Here is a 17661-nt window from a genome sequence, read left to right as displayed (position 1 = left end):
TGGTTTATTTTTATCCGAACTAAATGTATAGACAAATACCTTTATCTGTTGCGTTCAGTAGTGAAAACCCTGACGTCAAAATAAAGGGGAACAGAGTAACGTTTAAGTTTCCAACAGACTGGATTGTGAACATAAATGAAGAGAAGTACATTGGCATAACAAATATGTATATAACACGTGCTTTCAGAAAGGTTGACTTTATACTTCAAGTCGAGATAGAAAATGACGAACAGTCTTTAAGCGCCCAAAACATTCACATATACAAATACTTTAAAGACGATACAACGTTAGAAGACTGTATAATTACATTTTACGAAAATTTTCAAAAGAAGTTTAACATTGAAGTACAAACTTTACAGCCTTTACGTGAGTTTCTTGCACAACTGAAAGAAGAAGGAATTGTAGAAAGATTAATAGCTTTTCATTACGAGTTTGTACCAAATGAAGATGGAACACATGACTGTCAATTCATTGTATTCTCACCATTCAATGAAGTCGCTAAAAAGAAAGAAAATCCATTACGTATAAGATTTCAAATCTCTGAACCAAGTGATGATTTCAAGAATGTTTTCAATTATGATGCAATGCTTCCGAGGAAAAATGATTTTTCCGAAATTAGATTTCCAGGTATTTGGGATAGAAAGCAAGCTATATTATATTCAAACTTAAGTAAGGGAGTTGAAAATGAGTTCATTGGTCATACAAGAACTTCACCACTTCCTAACCCTAAATACTATAAATTAACTGGCTTCAATCGTGAGTTTTGGATAGACATGTTCTCCACTCATGACCATAACTGCCCAGTGTTCTTACCTCCAGACCATAAGGACTGTCTCTACATTGAAGCACAACTCTTAAACTCTACCATCGCAGTATTGTAAATGACCACATGGCTTCGCTCTTGCCGCTAGCGGCTTATTTTTATCACGAATGACCTCATTGCTGACAAAAATAAATGACCTCAGAACTTCAACTTACGAATAAAGCTTGTTTTAGTCGTTATTGAGAAGTTAAACTTCTCTTCAAAGCAAGGTTGACATGACTTACATAAGTCAAATCCAATCTCTTGACCGTCATAAAGTGCTTTGTAAAGTTTCATTAAACTGAACTCAGAGTCTTTGTCATATGTTCCTTGCGGAACCATTAAACCTTTATCTTCATCATAGAAACACTGAACAGAGTCAGGAAACATTTCATTAGCGGTTAAAGCAATAACATCTTGCTTCACGCCTTTCATTCTGCAGTGAAATGCAACTTCATTTAAATCATTCGGGAGTAAGTCTATGTAAGTCTTCTTTCCACAAAATATTGACTTGTATGCTAAACTTTGTTTTCCAGGTGTGATTTCTGCAAAGTCGCTATGAAATTGACCAAGGTTTTTACCAATGAGAACTCTTCCATAACGTTTCTCAAACTCTTCAGCTAAACGAGGGATATCTTCATTGTAGAGATGCATACTGTCCGTATCGCTATAAAAGATGTCCATTCCTAAGTCCTCAGCAGTACAGAATACTTCACACATTATTCTCTTCGACATAGACAGAATGTTAACACCAAGTGGACAGAAGTTAAAGTGTCTGCAAATGCTTTTCGTTAGCTTGAAAATAGTTTTATCTGAACCATCCAAACCTTCGAACTTCACTATATGGTTGTAGTTTCTGATGGCATATCTTATAGCATCTTTGTCATTTACTATGGTTATTTTTGACTCAATAGGAGATAGAATAGTTTTGCCATAAATACTGTTCAGAATGAGCTTTATATTTTCTTGCAAAGGATTTCTTCTTTCTTATACTTTAACCTTAACTCAACAACTTCTTTACTTCATCTCTTATTCTAATATCTCTGTTTCCATCGTAATAGTATCCTTGCAACACTTCACATTTGACACCTTGATATTTTATGAGGTCTTGTAATGTTATATGGTCAACATACATTAAACAGCAAGTGTTTGAACTTCTGGGAACGTTAAGTTCTGGATTTAGTTCAGGGTCACAAACTATTAAAGGAAAGTGTCTATGTATGCCAATCTCTTTTATCTTAATGAGAACAAAGAAGCCAGACATAAACTTTTCACCAATGGGTTCCTTTTGGTCGTCATCGAATAAATGTCTCATGAGATACTCTGTGCTTAACATTTCTTTCTTCATAACCTTTGGAATACCTTCTAAAGTATAAAGTCTTGCTATAGCTGATGGATATAATGAAACAGCGTCGAAGTCAGCAATGAGTTTCTTTTCGCTCTTTTGTTTAATGTTATCTGACAGCATACATCTTCCATCTTGAATACAGCGTGAAATAAATTCTCTTGGTTTATTTGAGAGGTCATATAAATTTCCATTCGGGAAGTACACTCTGTTCTCAAATAATTTGTTAGCAATTGAACAAATACTAACGTAGTCATAAACGTTTAAATCAAATTCTTTCAATATGTCATTGCGGAACTTAACAAAACCTTCTCTTAAAATTCTTACATCTTGTTTGCAATAAAATGTGCTATACTTTTCTAAGTCGAAGTGGTTCTCATCTATTCTGCAACCTTTGATGGAATCTATGTTTTTCATGAACGTATCAATATCTTTTACAAACTTACATGCTTCAGAAATGACACCAGTTCTGTTGTCATTTGCTAACAAAACACTGCTGTAGTAGTTATATGGAAATACTTCTTTCGGTCCTGTTTGTAAGTTAAACATAGCAGGAAATAGTTTAAGCTTCTTATTTATAACACTGTAAGAGTCTTTTATAATAATTGCCCTTCCTTTATATAAGCCAGTTATTTGCATTGTTCGTGAACCTTTAATGATGGGAGTTCCTTTCACTTCTGTCATGTGTCTTAAGATGAAGTTTATATCATAACTGAGGTTATGGAAATATATTAAACTCTTGTCAGGAAGTCGCTCCAAAAATTCTGTTGCACAGTTCTGACCCCAAATGCTTTCACTCACTGAACCATCTTCACTGTCATAACAGATGTTAAAGGCTTTATGAAAGCCGTCTGTGCTACACTCAAAGTCAGCAAAGAAAACGTGCTCAGGAATGAACTTGCACTTATTTTTATTTACTTCTTTTGACTCGGCTTTCTTCTTCAGTTGTACACAATACTTTGGAGCATATGACAAGTCTTTAAATGGTGCAAGGTTCTGTTTATATAAGTCAGTCGTATATGTGAAAAGTTCTCCATAAGAAATAGGTTCGAAATATTTGCACTCCCACATGTTTTCATAACATCCCATAACGGTGTTGTTCTATCATAACGAACTACATATTTATCTTCTCTCTTTGTATAAATCTTCATCTGTTTCTCAATGTTCATTCCCACACTCCTTCAAGATTTCTATATAGTTGCGAATGAAATATGTTTGTCATTGGTAATCTTTCGTTTGCATGTAGTGGTCTTCAACAAGAAGTAAGTCAATAGTTCGAATAGTTTTACATTCTTTTGGTATGTATCTCTTTATTTCATTATGTCTTGAGTCATTGAAATAACCAATGGTAACATTAAATGCTATACCTGTTGCGTCAGAAATTTCTTGTACTTTACTTTGAGGAAAGTCTCTAACACGAATGACTTCTCTCATGTGGTCAATAGTCTCTCCATTACTCCAGCCTGAATGCAAGCATAAACGAAACAATTATCTTCTGTCATAAGTGTTGCAGTTCTTTTGTTCAGTTCATTGAAGATTTGGTAGCGTTCAAGATTTATAGGTAATGTGCAAAGATACTTCCAGAACTGACCGCTTCTCTCTTCTTATAAAACTTCTTTTCACCATTATCTTTCCAAAAGCTTTCTATAAGTGCTGGGTTTCCTGTTTGCTTAAGAGCTTCCAAAATGGCTTTCTGGTCATTTGTCAGTGTGCTTTCATCTCTATATGGTCTCTTTTTTGGTTTGCCTTTCTTTACATCTGACATCGTTAAGCCTTCATATTCTGTTAAATCATATATCTTTATTTCAGTAAGATTCTTTATGTTTGTCAAGAAGAAGTCATAGTGCATTTCAACAATACCTGCAGCATTTGCTTCTATCTCTGATATAAAGTTCTCCTTCAAGAGCTGATGTAGTAATGTTCCAATATTATTGAGGTTTAACGTAGAACATTCATACTTTCCACCAAGTTTATAACATACCATCCATCTCTGTTGTGAGTTTATTTTAATTTTCTCTAAGAGTCTCATGAAAACCTTACCGAAATGTTTGTGTAAGTAGTCTCTGTTTGGTTCATCTAAAGCTTCGATGTTAAAGTCAATGAGTCTATTGCCTGACTTCACATTTCTCTTCCTATTCTCTTCATCTTTCTTTAACCATCTCTCACCTTCTTTTGGTTTGTCGTCAATGGAACGAATGACATCGTTAGCTTTGCGAACTTGTTCTATAGCGCTCTTAAACATCTCTCTTCTCTGTTGTTTCAGTGTGTCGTCTCTTCTTCTTGTTTCACCAACGTTTGCATTTGTTATGTCAAACATTTCTCTTCTTACTTCATGAGGTACTGAACGTCTATGATATAAGTCAATAGCAACGTCATTTAAAGGAAATGCTCTTGCATGGACTTCGTCCTCGCCGCGTTGCGGCTTTATGAACTCATGAATTCTATCATAACTTATTGCACCATTATAGTCTTTAATGAAGTCAGCGAGTGCTTTTTTGTTTGTTGCGTAATGTTTTGCAACATCTATGTTAGCTTCTGTAAGAAGTTGTTTTATTTCCGAGTGTTCTAACTTAGACAACTTCCGATACATCTTTAGTAGGAAATAAAAAAATATTTTTTGAAAAAATTAGATTAGATTTTTTTAAAGTTATTTTTCAAAATATTTAATATTTTTATTTTAATGAAACACATGCAAGATTGCAAGTTCTTTTCATACAATGCTCTCGCTACTGCCATCAAGAATGAGTTCAATAATGCTTCAAATGTTAATGTTATCTTTAACAAGAAGTTTGTGAAAGAATCTAAGTTTGGTCAGTATGTCAGACCATTAGCTATCGTCATTGACCGCAAACGTTATACTTCACAAGAGTTAGCAGTAGTTTTGAAACAAAAGAGTTTCTTCGTGAATGTCAAAGATACTCATTATACTGTTATAAAGAACTCTAATATTGACTTCTTCAGTATTGCTTTAAATCTTTCCGAACAGAAAGAATATAAGAAGGGTGAAACAAATGTGAAATATTATCCTTCATCTCTGAAGACAATAACGAACAAAGATGTTATACAGAAATTCATACCAAAGGTTGAAGAAGCTTCTATTGACATTGACGAAGGAAGTGAAATGGTTGAAGAAATAGACCCTGAAGCTATTTAAGCAAAAATATATTTTTGAATAACTGATGGTGTCACCACGTCACCATGTGTCACCAGGTTATTTAACTTCTTTTAAAAATGATGACAACATGACATTTTGACAACACAGCAGGATTAAGGAGGAAGGCACTTATGAAGCATTTTTGAATAACTGAAGGTGTCACTACGTCACCATGTGTCACTCGGTTAATTAACTTCTCTGAAAAAATGAGACAACATGACATTTTGACAACACAGCAGGATTAATGCAAAAATAAATTCAAATCATACTTTATAAAGCTTCATTTACAGGTATTTCATCGTCAGTAAATGAATCCTCATTATCGTTTGGTTCAACCTGTTTATATAATCCTTTCATTTCTTCTTTCAAAACATAACACCATGTTTGTTTACCATCTATTCTTCTCTGTTTCTTATCACATTTATCCTTAATACTCATTTGGAAATTCTTGTCTTTCATGTCTGATGGTTTGCAGAATAGAGCATTTTTACACGTCATACCTGCACACAATTCATCATAATGTGTATTTATCCATACATCTAAAGGATTTGTTGATAATTCAATTAAATCTTGTTTGGCTTCAGTCATCGGTATGATTCGTACATTAAATGATGAAAGGTCATATTGCATAAAATACGTCAGTAAATTATCATAAAATTCCTTTGTGCATGAATTCATCAAATTCTTGAAGTAATCAAATTGACCCTTAAATTTACCATTAACCCTTAAAACTACGTATCTTCTGTCTCCAACTTCAATTTTGACAGGGTAAACGTTATTAGTTACGAAAATGAAGTTTGCAACGTTCTGAGCAGTTCTTCTGGGTTGATTCTTTTCATTAATTCTAATCTCAATATCCGTTATAATTGATTTCAAAGCGTTGAAGTTTGCGAGTCTATCTTCACCTACATTCTTGAGTTCATTAAGTACAAGAAACATTTTATTCTCAACTACTGAATTGAAATTACCCGTTAGCTCACCTATTTCGGTAATGTTTTTGCATGAATAACCGGCGAGAAGTTCAGAAATAATGTCTGTAAATCTGTTTTTACCTGTTCCCTGAAGTCCTTTCAAAATAATTGCTGTTTCATTCTTGATTCCAGGATGTTGAATCATTGATGCAATCCAGTCGAGTAGGTATTTATACACTTCATCGTTATTATCACAAATGGCTTCTTTAATGAAATTCATAAACATCTCAATTTTTGAGTAATCAGGCTTTTCGAGAATGTTGTATTTATAATCTTGAAACGTTGAGAAAACATCTGGGGAATCAGATTTAAAGCAAACACCCTTAACGGTTAATGAGGATAATTGATTTAATAGTACGTCCCAGGCTGTTATGGTTTTACCTTCTTCTTTAAATAATTTAATCATTTTGAGTGACTCTTTCATGTTTGATTGAAGAACGAATGATATTTGATTCATTTTGTCGTGTATGTTGTAATCTTTCTGAATGAAGTATTTGTTTCCACAATCTACAAAACGGATTACACGTGATAAATCCTCAATTACTTCAGAACTGTTTTTATACTGATGATTTTCAGCCTTGCGTCTAATATCTGTTATCAAAAACGAGTCATCAAGTTTGATATCAAATGTTATTTTTGGCTTACGTAATAAAGGTAAAACGTATTCATCATAATATTCCTTTTGATATAGTTTTAGAATCTTCACCAAAACAAATGGAGAAGTCATTAAATGTGCATATCTACTACGTGCTTTTTCAAAATTACTTTTTGCATTTTCTGTTAAACTGCAGAAGTTATAAACGTTATCGTATGCTTCATTAATCAAATGATTAGATAACGAATTAATTGCTTGAAACAGTGTGAATAATGTTATTTCTTTTTCTAAATTCATGTTTCCACCGTCATTATGTACTTCAAAATCACTGATGCCATCAACTATGCTCTGGGCAAGTTTATCGTCAATGTTTACATCTTTGTTTTCATTCATTATACTCTTTATTTCTTCATTCTTCTGTTCAACTCTTACCTTAATATTCAAATCATTTAATATATCATTCACTGTTCTAGTTAATGTTGAATCATAACTTCCACGAATGAATGAGTATGTATTGATTGGTTCTGATGCATTCTTGCGAACTCTTGAAACAGCCATAACTACTAAAGAACGCTTTGAATCATCCATAGAAGTCATTATATCAATATCATAATCATTGCAGGAATAACATTTAATCATTCTGTTCGAAACTGCATAGAAGAAATTAGTGTTGCAATAAATGTGAAGACCTCCTGAAGCGGTTTTAACGATAACATCTTTATCCGGAAGTTTTGATAAAATATCTTTTCTAACTGTTTCTTTAAGTTCATCATTGTACGATTTATTGATATCAACATCTATAATCGTTAAATTTGAAATTTTATTTACTAATAAAGCCATACCAGTTTTCCTTCCTCTTCCTCCATCATGTTTGAGGTAGTTATGTAAATCAATCTTGTTTTCACCAATTCTTTCGTTGAGGGTTTTAGTTTCTGCCACAACTAATTCCTCAGCTAATGAATCAATAACTTTTTCATCAGAAACGATATAGTTGCTGTTGTTGTTTGTTGCCGTCATTTATATAGGAATAAAAAATAAAAATAATTTTAAAACTAACTTTATTTTTGGACTGCATCATATTTCCAGTGATGTTGTCAAAATGTCATGTTGTCTCATTTTTTCAGAGAAGTTAATTAACCGAGTGACACATGGTGACGTAGTGACACCCTCAGTTCTTCAAAAATAATTAATTATTGAATAACCTGAAACCATTAATGTAAACATTAACGATAAAATATATTTCCAGTGATGTTGTCAAAATGTCATGTTGTCTCATTTTTTCAGAGAAGTTAATTAACCGAGTGACACATGGTGACGTAGTGACACCCTCAGTATTTATGAAAACATTAATATATAAAATTCATGAAAATTCAAGAGGGTAGAAATGAGGTTAGATCTAACCATCTACCCTAAACATTATTTTTGGTCATGGACTTCGTCCTCGCCGCTTTGCGTCTTTATGTTAAAATAAATGGTACCATTAATGATATCATGACTGTTCTCATTCATGTCTGATTTACATCTAATGAAAAAGTTTAGAAGAATTTTCTTATTCTTTCTGGCATATTTTTGTCTTTCCAGTACTCCCGCTCTAATGGTCCCAGATGTGTTGGCTTTGACTCTCTCAAGTTCTTAGATGGTATAACATCTTCAACGCCTCCTTCATATCTTACTTTATAAGTGTCATCGTTTATGTTGTAGCCAAGTATTTCAATAACCACTCCTCGCTTTGCTTCGTCAATGGTTTCAGCAAGTTTGCCATTACTACTTTCGACTAATTTATGTCGAGGGTAAAACGCAATAGAGTCGTCAGCAGCTTTTATAAGATATCCATTACCTTGCGTAGAGTCTACGATATAATAGTTTCTACTTAACCTTAAACGTTTCTTTGTCAACGGCTTGTCGTCAAGAACTACACGAACTTTTGTACCAGGAATGAGGGTAAATTGTGTTGAATTTCTGATATTTTGTGTTTGGCTTCGTTTCTTTTGTATATACTTTTCTTCTTGTTGTTGTGTCATTGAATTTGGTGTATGCCCTGTTTGTAGAATGTGTTGAGGAATTATATACTTCGAGAAAATGTTTCATTGTTTCTTCGGTAAAGTCTCGCTCTTGGTTTAAATCTCTGAGCGTTCTTATGAAGCGGTTTATGATGCCGAGTATGTTATGGTTATGGTCTTCAGTAGTGTAGTGAGTTATGTTATGCTTAATGAGAAAATCTGTGATTTCATTGCTGAGGTATGCACTGTCTTGGTCTGATGTTAAAGTACTTGGGCTATGTTCTGCTACAAACTTTTGTAAAACTCTTAACACTTCATGAGTTCCTTTATTTTTCATTGAATATGCATATGCTTTACGAGTGTTAACATTAATGAAGATGAGGAATGGTTTATGTCCTCCTTTTCTGCTTTGAATGAGAGTGTCAAATTGGTATGCGTCAGGAGCGTTGGAGTAAATTGGTAAAAAGTAGTCGTAAGGGTTTATTTTTGTTTGATGTACAACATTTTTGTCAAAGAACCTTTTCACTTCAGCTCTGTTAGTAAATCCCCAACTCTTTGCAGCTTCATTGAACTTCTTAAATGACCTCCATGGATGTTGTTCGAATACTTCTTTCAAGCTCATTTATGTAAAGTTAAATTTAGTAAATTTCATGCTGTTCGCTCTTTTGGAGCTCAGGACTTTCAGTCCGTTCTAACCCATGCATAAACTGTCATATAAGGCGGCATATAATCTTCACCCGAGCCTGTTGGATTTGTTGTGAAAGTGTGTGAATGATTTCCTCCTGGTTCAGTTGGTCGAAAAATCTTTTTTGCTGAATTGTTATAAGATGGAGATAAAACGTCATGGCCAGCTTCATACTCTGAGTTGTATAATGGGTGGTCTCTTAATGAGTGGCTATGGTCGCCAGAAAAGTTTGTAGTTCCTGTATGAGTGTGCGGTGGAAGGTTTGCTTCTTTAATTTTCTTCGAACCCCCTGTTTGCTTTGAAGAGTTAGCACAGTATAAGAATTTGTCTACAATCTGTTCCCACGTACCAAAACCTAAAACTGTTTCTGGATTTGTTGAATTCATTGACGTATAAATAGAACCAACGGGATATAATGTTTGAAGAATCTGGGCCTTCATTGTTAGAAGTTCATGTTTAACGTTTATAGCTTTATTGCCTTCTACAATATTTATATTGTTTGTTATTAAACCATTAGGAAAAGTAGGAGGATAAATTCTTTGTTCTTGTACAGTTGCACCGTTTCTTCCTGTTTTTGTTACTATTTCGATGCATGCTTTAATTTCTTTAATCTTGATTGTTTGAAATTCTTCATGTGTATGGTTCTTGTCGGCTTTTCCATTAAGCGCAGCATTTACTTCCGACTTCTTTGCATAATTTTCATCTACATAAGTTTTGTCGGCTTTCTTATCTAACATTGCTGGTAGTTCATATGCTTCAAAGTTTCTGGCATGACCTTCAATGTTCATACATCTGTTATCTAAATTGTTTAGTGTATCTTTTACGCTTGTACTCGGATTCTCTAAAGGTGCACTTGAACCAAGGGTATAGTTCAATATTATGTCGTCTGCTCTAACAGTAGTGAAGGATTTATGTGTATGGTTCTTGTCAGCTTTACTATTTAATGTAGCTTGAAGTTCATTTATATCAGAGATATTGTGTTTATGAGATTTCAAAACTTTGTTCATTGCTTCAAGTTCAACTTTGTCAGCTTTACTTTTAATAGCATCTTCAAACGTTATTTTTGCCTTAACTCTCAAAGTAAATCTTGGTTCAACTAATACACCGTTAACATTGAAAGTAGAGGCATAAATTTCACCGGTATAACCAAATGCTTCTGGTGCTTTAGCTACATCATACTGTACAGTACAGCTTATGTCATAACCTTTAGCACGAATGTATTTATATCTTCTTTCATTAACATTTTTTGTCTTCGCTTCATCACTTCGTGTTAAATATCCATGGTAGTCCGTTATAATCTGTTCGTCTGAAGTTATATAATGAACGTGGTTCTTGACTTTATCACTCAGAGCTAAAAGCTCATTTTTGTCTGCTTTTTCGGCTAATTTCTCATTAACATCATTCACTTCTAATTCAACTCTTCCGCCAGAACTCTTATTATCATTAATCTTTTTCATTAATTCGGTAATTACGTCATAAAGACTATATTCTGTTTTCGGTTTTGTAAATAATGAGTCAAAATTTCTTTTCATCATTACATCGCTGACATTAATGATATCACCAATTCCTTTTTCATTTATTCTCTTCATTAATTCTGCAATAATGACGAATATATAATCTGTTAATTTATTCTCTTCATCGAGGGTTATAGAATGTTTTGAAATTGAATCATTAACTCCTCTAAATAAATCAATAACTTCAGGATACACGTTTTTAATGTCTCGAATAACCCGACCAGTATCCTGTTGTTCATGTTCTTCGTTCCCGTCGTTACGTGGTTTTATATCTCTAACCATCATCAACGCAGCCATAACCGGAGGGTTTGTTGCTATCTGTTCGAAAATCCGTCCGTTATGTACGGTATATCTAAATAATTTCTTTGTGTTTGTTAAAACATTTGAAACAAGTCTTTTAAAACCATCTACAAAATTTCCTGTTTCACCTAATGTTCTTGCAGCATTTACAAGCTCACCCATTCCCGCTTTTGACCCCAAAAACGTCCATATTGCATTTATTTCACTCTGTATAGTTGTCCATTCAGCGAAACTAACACCCGCATTCGCTAAGCTGAAAATGAAATTCAGTGGATCGAACTTAATTCCACCTTCTTTTTCAATTTCAACGAACTCACTAACATGAGATTTTAAGTATTCTTTCGTTAAAATTGTTTTCCCCGATGTTATGTCATTAACGAAACTATCACCGTCAAAAGTTAACGAATTCAATTTCGTCGTTGATGCTTTTATTTCATACACCGCTTTATCGATAGTTTTTGGCTCACCTTCTTTAGAAGCATATGAAACATTAATGAATGAATTATATGTATTCGTGAATGAATTAAAATCAATGATTTTCATTAATGACGCCTTTAATGATTCATTTACTGTCGAATCCCTTAAAGTAATTAATGAACTGTCATTTATGAAAGGTACACTGCAAACCGTCGAGTTTGGATCAAATGCTGTAGTTGGTGCAGGAATATTAATGATATAAGTCATTAAATCATTAAGTGACGTAAATAATGTTGTCGTTTTTGATTTAATTTCTTTAGCATCTGTTATATATGGTAATTTTATTTCTGTAGTTTCTGAATTAAAGATATTCGCTAAAATGTTTTGTAAACTGTTTTGAACAGCTGTGTAAACCGTTGAATCCGGAACTCTTACGATTTCACCGTCCTTAATAAAAGGCATTGCACATGGTGTAGTGCTTGGGTCAAATCTTTTTGGGTTATGATTCAACATATATTCTAATGCTTCATAAACAGACCTATATACGGTTGTATTATCTTTTTCAATAATTTCACCGTCCTTTATAAACGGCATAGTACATGGAGTTAAAATAGGGTCAAACTTTTCATAGTCCTTCCATGTTATGTATTTCTCAGTATTTCCATCAGTGATAACAATATATTTGTCAGTAAGTGTGAGAGAGTATTGACCAAAATATAAACGTTTAGCTCTGTCAGCTTCATACGCATATGCAGCTATACTCATATTTTAATGAGAATAAAATGTTGTTCTATTTGCAAAGTACAGACCCAAACGAATACGGGACAGTAAAGCTACAAACAAACTTAGGTCTACAGAATGAGGCGCTTGCATTCAGAATGGTTGACTTCAATACTATCGCTTCATTCGTTATAACAGATGAAACAGATTTCATGGAGATTGAAATAGATGGAAAGAAGCACGAAATAAGATTTCACAATAATGTAGAATATAAGATGGAAACATTAGCTGGAGTGTTAAATGCTCTCATAAATACTACAATAAACAAGGATAACGAAGAAAACTTAATGAATGTTAAACTTATTGCAGGAGTTTTGAAGTTCAGTTATGCGAAGGAGTTTAAGATACCAAGAATGAGTCATAGAGTACAACTTCTTTTGGGTGCATACCATATGACATTTCCTTTGAAAAGTGTTGACAAAACGATTGAGATGAAATCTGTTCCATACGTATGTTATGGTAATTGTTTGTACATTGAGTCTAAAATAGCTAATGTCACAGGCATTTCAGGAGTTAATAGTAAAGGTTCAGTAGAATATAAATCCTTCTGTTATGCAGTCAATTCAATGTTCATTCCAAACGTTCCTGTCATAGCAACTCATTTAGGTAAATGGGTTCGCATTAGTCCTCATAATTTGAAAGACATGCAATTCAGACTTGTTGACTTTCAAGGAGAGCCTGTAGAACTGAAGGCACCAGTGCGAATGACTGTTGAAGTTGACTTTTTAGAAAATATTAAATGCAACAGCTTACAAGAGAACTCAGAGCTAAAAATATAAAGTATGAATGTTATGTATTAGGTCATGAACTTTGGTTGTTGCTGTTTGATGAAACAAATGAATTAGTTATGTCAGTCAAGAGAACAGAAAAATATTGTGTTAGTGAAAACTGCACCAAGTCAATAAGATTAGGTTTGCATTATGAAGATGAGTTCGATACTGTTGAAGAAGTTTTGGATAGATATTACAAATTGCTAACTTGAAATTTTTTTGACTGACGGCGCAAAGCGCCAAGATGGCCTCAAAGAGCCCTCCTGACTGCTTTAATTTACTAAAAACATATTTCAAACAAAAGTTTATATTCTGTTTGAAAGTTTTGTATACTCGTTCGAATATTTATACTTAAAACTCCTGTAGTTCCTGGTGTTTCAATGATGCGGATGTTACCTATTTTCATGAATGGTGGCGTTTGACCACAGCATTCGATTTCAGGGTCGAGATAGTCAATGACACATTGTTTCCCTGTTATTCGTGATATAACATTTTCAAGGTCCTCCTTTGTTAGAATTATTTGGTTCTTGCTTATATAAGATTTGTCAAAAGCTTCTTATCGTCTTTGAGTAAAATTGTTTGGTATAACTGAAGAAGGTAATGGTCTACGTTATCTGAAGGATTTGTTTGAGCATTTGTGTAAGGGTTGTCGTTGGCTTCTCTTGAAAGAATTTGGTCCAGTGGTGGATACTCTAACTTAACATCTGATGTAGCGTTAGCGTTTGAAGCTGTGTTTAAATTCACCGGATTTCAGCTCTGGTTCTGGTTCTTTCAAACACTCTGAACTATAGTTCTTTATGACAATATTGTTTGTCGTTCGTGAGTCAACATTTGATGTTGGTTCAATTGGAACATTAACGGCACCAGCTAAGATGGATTTGCTTCTCATTTCATATAGAATAAAAACCTTTTATATGTATGAAATGAACAATATACTCGGACAAGGGTTTTGAATGTAAAGCTAACGAATGAAAATATTGTTGAATTCACTGAGACAGGTGCTGTGTATAAAGATGTAGAACTACTGAACAAAAGAGCTAAGGGAAGAAGCAGGAACATGAACAAAGGGTGGAAGCCTATAAAAATTTATGTCAATGATGGCTCAGGAGGTTCAAACATAAAGTATGCAGAAAGTTATAGAGTTTATGCTCTCAAAGGTGAAAAGCCTTCATTTAAGAACAGCTATTCTAACGCATATCCTCAAAAGCTAACGGATGGGGAAGTGGATGATATGAATGACAGCAAAAATATTAACAGAAATGGCGACAGAGATGCATGGAATTTGTTTACCATCAGTCAATTGAAGGTTAAACTTTAAAACAATGTTGGTCGTTCCCATGGAATATTTTTGACTTTAATGGTATTAGTCATGATATGAATCTCAAGGTATGAACGAGGAGAGATGAGAGACTTATATGCTTCCCAAATTTCTTCAAAAGGTAATGTTATACCTGACTGTTTCCAAATGAGTTCAATGTCATAGCGTGAGAAACCTTGAAAGATAACGAAGTCAGTTATGAGACGTTTTATGTTTAAAGCTAAAAAACCTCCATGTTGCATAAGTATTGCTACAGTTAAATGGTAATGTCTGACTTTAGTTATGATGTTAGCTAATGGTGAGTCAGGCTTTGAAACTAAACCTTTTCCGGCGAAGTCGTCGCAAACGAGCAGAGTGTTTGAGGATATTTTTTGAAGGGGTATTTTGAAAGTTTTGATAGAATGTAGTTTGTCAGTCGTTTCATATCGTAAACTCCTGAGTACTGACGTAAGTGGTGTTTGTCAATAATTTCTTTCCATCTCCTCAGAAGTCTTTTGCATTCCTGACTGTATATAATTCAACGATGGCATAATATTTCCTCTTACGTCGAATGTAACGTTGAAGAAATTCAATGAGTTCACTGTCTGGAACTTTAACGACAGAGGCTTGAACTTTTGACATAAATGTTTTCGCTGTTGAGTCCATAGAGTCTGAAGTTGCTGATATAATGATTTGGTCATAATATGAGTCATTTCCTAAACGTTCTGTTATGAGTATATGACGAATGAGGTTAAATGTCTTACCTGAACCCATCTTTCCACAATAGAAATAACACCATTTGAAACAGAACTCATAATCTTTGCTGAAAGGAAGAATAAGGAAGAGTTAAGTTTGTCTGTAGTTTCATTCATGTCTTCATCTACGTCATGTATTAAATGCTTCATTTTATCTCCATTAAAAATGCAAGTCAGAAATATTCAGAACATAGCACCGAGTCTAACTGACAAGAGTATAAAGATATACTATGAACATGTTAGATGAAACCTAAACCAAAATTCAAGAAAGTCAGTATACTATGAATATCCAAGACACTGGGTAGAGTATGTAGGAGGTGAGAAAGCTATTGAAATCAGACAGGTTCGAAGTATTCCAGCAGGAAGAACAATATTATTGAAGAACTTTAATGTTTTTGAGGTATAATGATGAAACAAAGAAGCAAGATAGTTTCCCTGTTGCTGTGTATTGTGAACTTAGATACAGGAGATGACATGAAAGTTTTTAATACAAAGCTTCAAACGGTAGTGAGAAACACTGACTGCGGAAGGACATCCATTACCTCAGAAGTTACCATAGCATATAATTTGAAACAAACTCAATAGATTTTAAAGTCATCTCTGCAAAGAAGTTGGTTTACATTTAATGAAGCAGATGTATATTCGAATGAAAACTTCAAACTATTGCATGGTTAGATAATGACGATTGCTTAAGAAAAATATTTAAATACAGTGACTCAACGATGTCAATAGATGACCTTCGTGGAATGTTACTCGATCACGATTTACAGTAGAAGGTTCAGCAGGATTGCTTACAAGATTGTCAATTGGTGGTATTTGGTCTCGTGAGAACATTGTTATAAAATCCAGTATAAGTGAATTTGCTGAAGAATCTATATTATGTCTTTCAAACTACATATTATTCGCCGCCAAAGCATTATAGTATAACAAACTTTGTCAGTAAGTTTAACATAAGACTTGTCGAACCTTCTTCAATGAAGATGTTGTGCTACCCAAAGACGGAAAGGATGGACTCATTATGAGATGATTTTAATAGCATATTAAATGAGCTTGTTTTTGAAGGTCATTCATGATGAAATAACTGTTGTAGAAGATGTTAGCAATTGTTCAGACATTTTGAAGCGTATAGATGATTAAGAAATAAGTTAGATAGACCGCAAAGCAGTGAGGGGCGAAGCCCGTGAGAACGCTTATGTTTCATTGACTTTCTCCAGTAACGAGAACTTTTATGAGATAATATTGAAGAGAGATGATTTTAATATGGGTAAATGGTAGCTTGGGCAGCTTTAGGCGCAATGGGAACAAAAGCATTAGCATTTGGAGCAAAAGCACTTGGAGCTTATGACGCAGTAAATAAAATGAGTGGAGGAAGGGTTTCAAAGACATTAGATGCAAATAAAGGGAAGATTGGAGGCTGGGTTGCAAAGAAGTTAAGATTAAATAAAATAGGGCTCATAAATAAAGCATCCAATTTGGTTGCGACTGAGTCAGAAAATGCTTTAGGAAAGGACGATGAGTTTGCAAAACACGCAAAAGACTTTAATGCCCAGATGAAAGGTGAAACAATGCATTTAAATAGAGTCGATGGAACTAAAGAAAATGTTTCTTCTCCACCAGTAGTTTTCCGTATGGTCCTTATGGAATGTATGGAAACCCTTATGAACGACCATTTGACCCATTGACTGGTGGAAGTAACTGGTATCATTATGGACGAAGAAGAAAGACAGTCAAGTTGGAGACAGACGTGAAGAAAGCAACTAAAAAGAAACCAAGGAAGAGAGTTATAAAGCAATGAATTCAACAGGGTGAAAAAAGAGGTGAGATCTCACCACTTCACCTAAATTTATTTTTGTGCTATGTTTTCATACGTGTGAGGGTGGTGATATCATTAATTTTTAAGTTTATTTTTTATTTTATTTTTAAATAAATGATGAAAACTATTGAGATAACAAACTACAACGGTCATGAGTTCAAGAATTTGTTCTTCGTTCCTCGTGAAAATACATTCTATCAGATACGAGGGAGAAAGGGTAAAGTTAGTTTGAGCGTTTATGAAGGAATGAAGAATGGAAAGTTTATACAAGCATACGATACAAACGGTAAACGTGTTTCATTAGCTTTGTCAAAACTTACTAACATTTATTTTGACAGTGACTTTGACTCTGACGATTGGAGCGACAGCAGCGATACTGAAGAATATGAACTATTGTGTGAAGCACAGCAATGGGAAGAGTTGCAATACTTTTGTAAGTGAGAACGTTTATTTTTTACAGTAG

The 17661-nt window shown here is 33.9% G+C and overlaps 6 protein-coding genes and 2 pseudogenes across 8 annotated transcripts, besides 2 other annotated features; 3 read left to right on the top strand and 5 right to left on the bottom strand.

Annotated features, from left to right (window-relative positions):
- Positions 1 to 17661: part of a mobile genetic element that runs on past both edges of the window.
- TVAGG3_1027200 (uncharacterized protein) lies at positions 24 to 881 on the top strand (the record flags this gene model as incomplete). The annotated part of the gene is made up of 1 exon (XM_001323301.1): positions 24 to 881. One exon carries the CDS (start codon positions 24 to 26, stop codon positions 879 to 881), a length of 858 nt encoding a protein of 285 aa, XP_001323336.1.
- Positions 962 to 4737, bottom strand: TVAGG3_1027190 (annotated as a pseudogene). Its single transcript has one exon. A coding segment is annotated over exon 1 (3776 nt).
- Positions 4828 to 5301, top strand: TVAGG3_1027180 (uncharacterized protein; the record flags this gene model as incomplete). The annotated part of the gene is made up of 1 exon (XM_051255059.1): positions 4828 to 5301. One exon carries the CDS (start codon positions 4828 to 4830, stop codon positions 5299 to 5301), a length of 474 nt encoding a protein of 157 aa, XP_051080633.1.
- Positions 5572 to 7884, bottom strand: TVAGG3_1027170 (uncharacterized protein; the record flags this gene model as incomplete). The annotated part of the gene is made up of 1 exon (XM_051255058.1): positions 5572 to 7884. One exon carries the CDS (start codon positions 7882 to 7884, stop codon positions 5572 to 5574), a length of 2313 nt encoding a protein of 770 aa, XP_051080632.1.
- TVAGG3_1027160 lies at positions 8403 to 9489 on the bottom strand (annotated as a pseudogene). Its single transcript has one exon. A coding segment is annotated over exon 1 (1087 nt).
- TVAGG3_1027150 (phage tail repeat-like family) lies at positions 9549 to 12050 on the bottom strand (the record flags this gene model as incomplete). The annotated part of the gene is made up of 1 exon (XM_051255057.1): positions 9549 to 12050. One exon carries the CDS (start codon positions 12048 to 12050, stop codon positions 9549 to 9551), a length of 2502 nt encoding a protein of 833 aa, XP_051080631.1.
- TVAGG3_1027140 (organellar and viral DNA polymerase type B) lies at positions 12325 to 12551 on the bottom strand (the record flags this gene model as incomplete). Its single annotated transcript, XM_051255056.1, has 1 exon — positions 12325 to 12551. A coding segment is annotated over one exon (227 nt), but the record flags the coding sequence as incomplete, so codon positions are not given.
- Positions 13130 to 13342, top strand: TVAGG3_1027130 (uncharacterized protein; the record flags this gene model as incomplete). Its single annotated transcript, XM_051255055.1, has 1 exon — positions 13130 to 13342. One exon carries the CDS (start codon positions 13130 to 13132, stop codon positions 13340 to 13342), a length of 213 nt encoding a protein of 70 aa, XP_051080629.1.
- Positions 17155 to 17661: part of a terminal%2Cinverted (terminal inverted repeat of Maverick-1A transposon ID:TVAGG3_1027120) that runs on past the window's edge.

Source organism: Trichomonas vaginalis, chromosome I, assembly GCF_026262505.1.
Source record: "Trichomonas vaginalis G3 chromosome I, whole genome shotgun sequence".
In the NCBI taxonomy this organism is placed as follows: domain Eukaryota; phylum Parabasalia; order Trichomonadida; family Trichomonadidae; genus Trichomonas; species Trichomonas vaginalis.
This window is presented reverse-complemented; position numbering and strand designations above follow the sequence as displayed.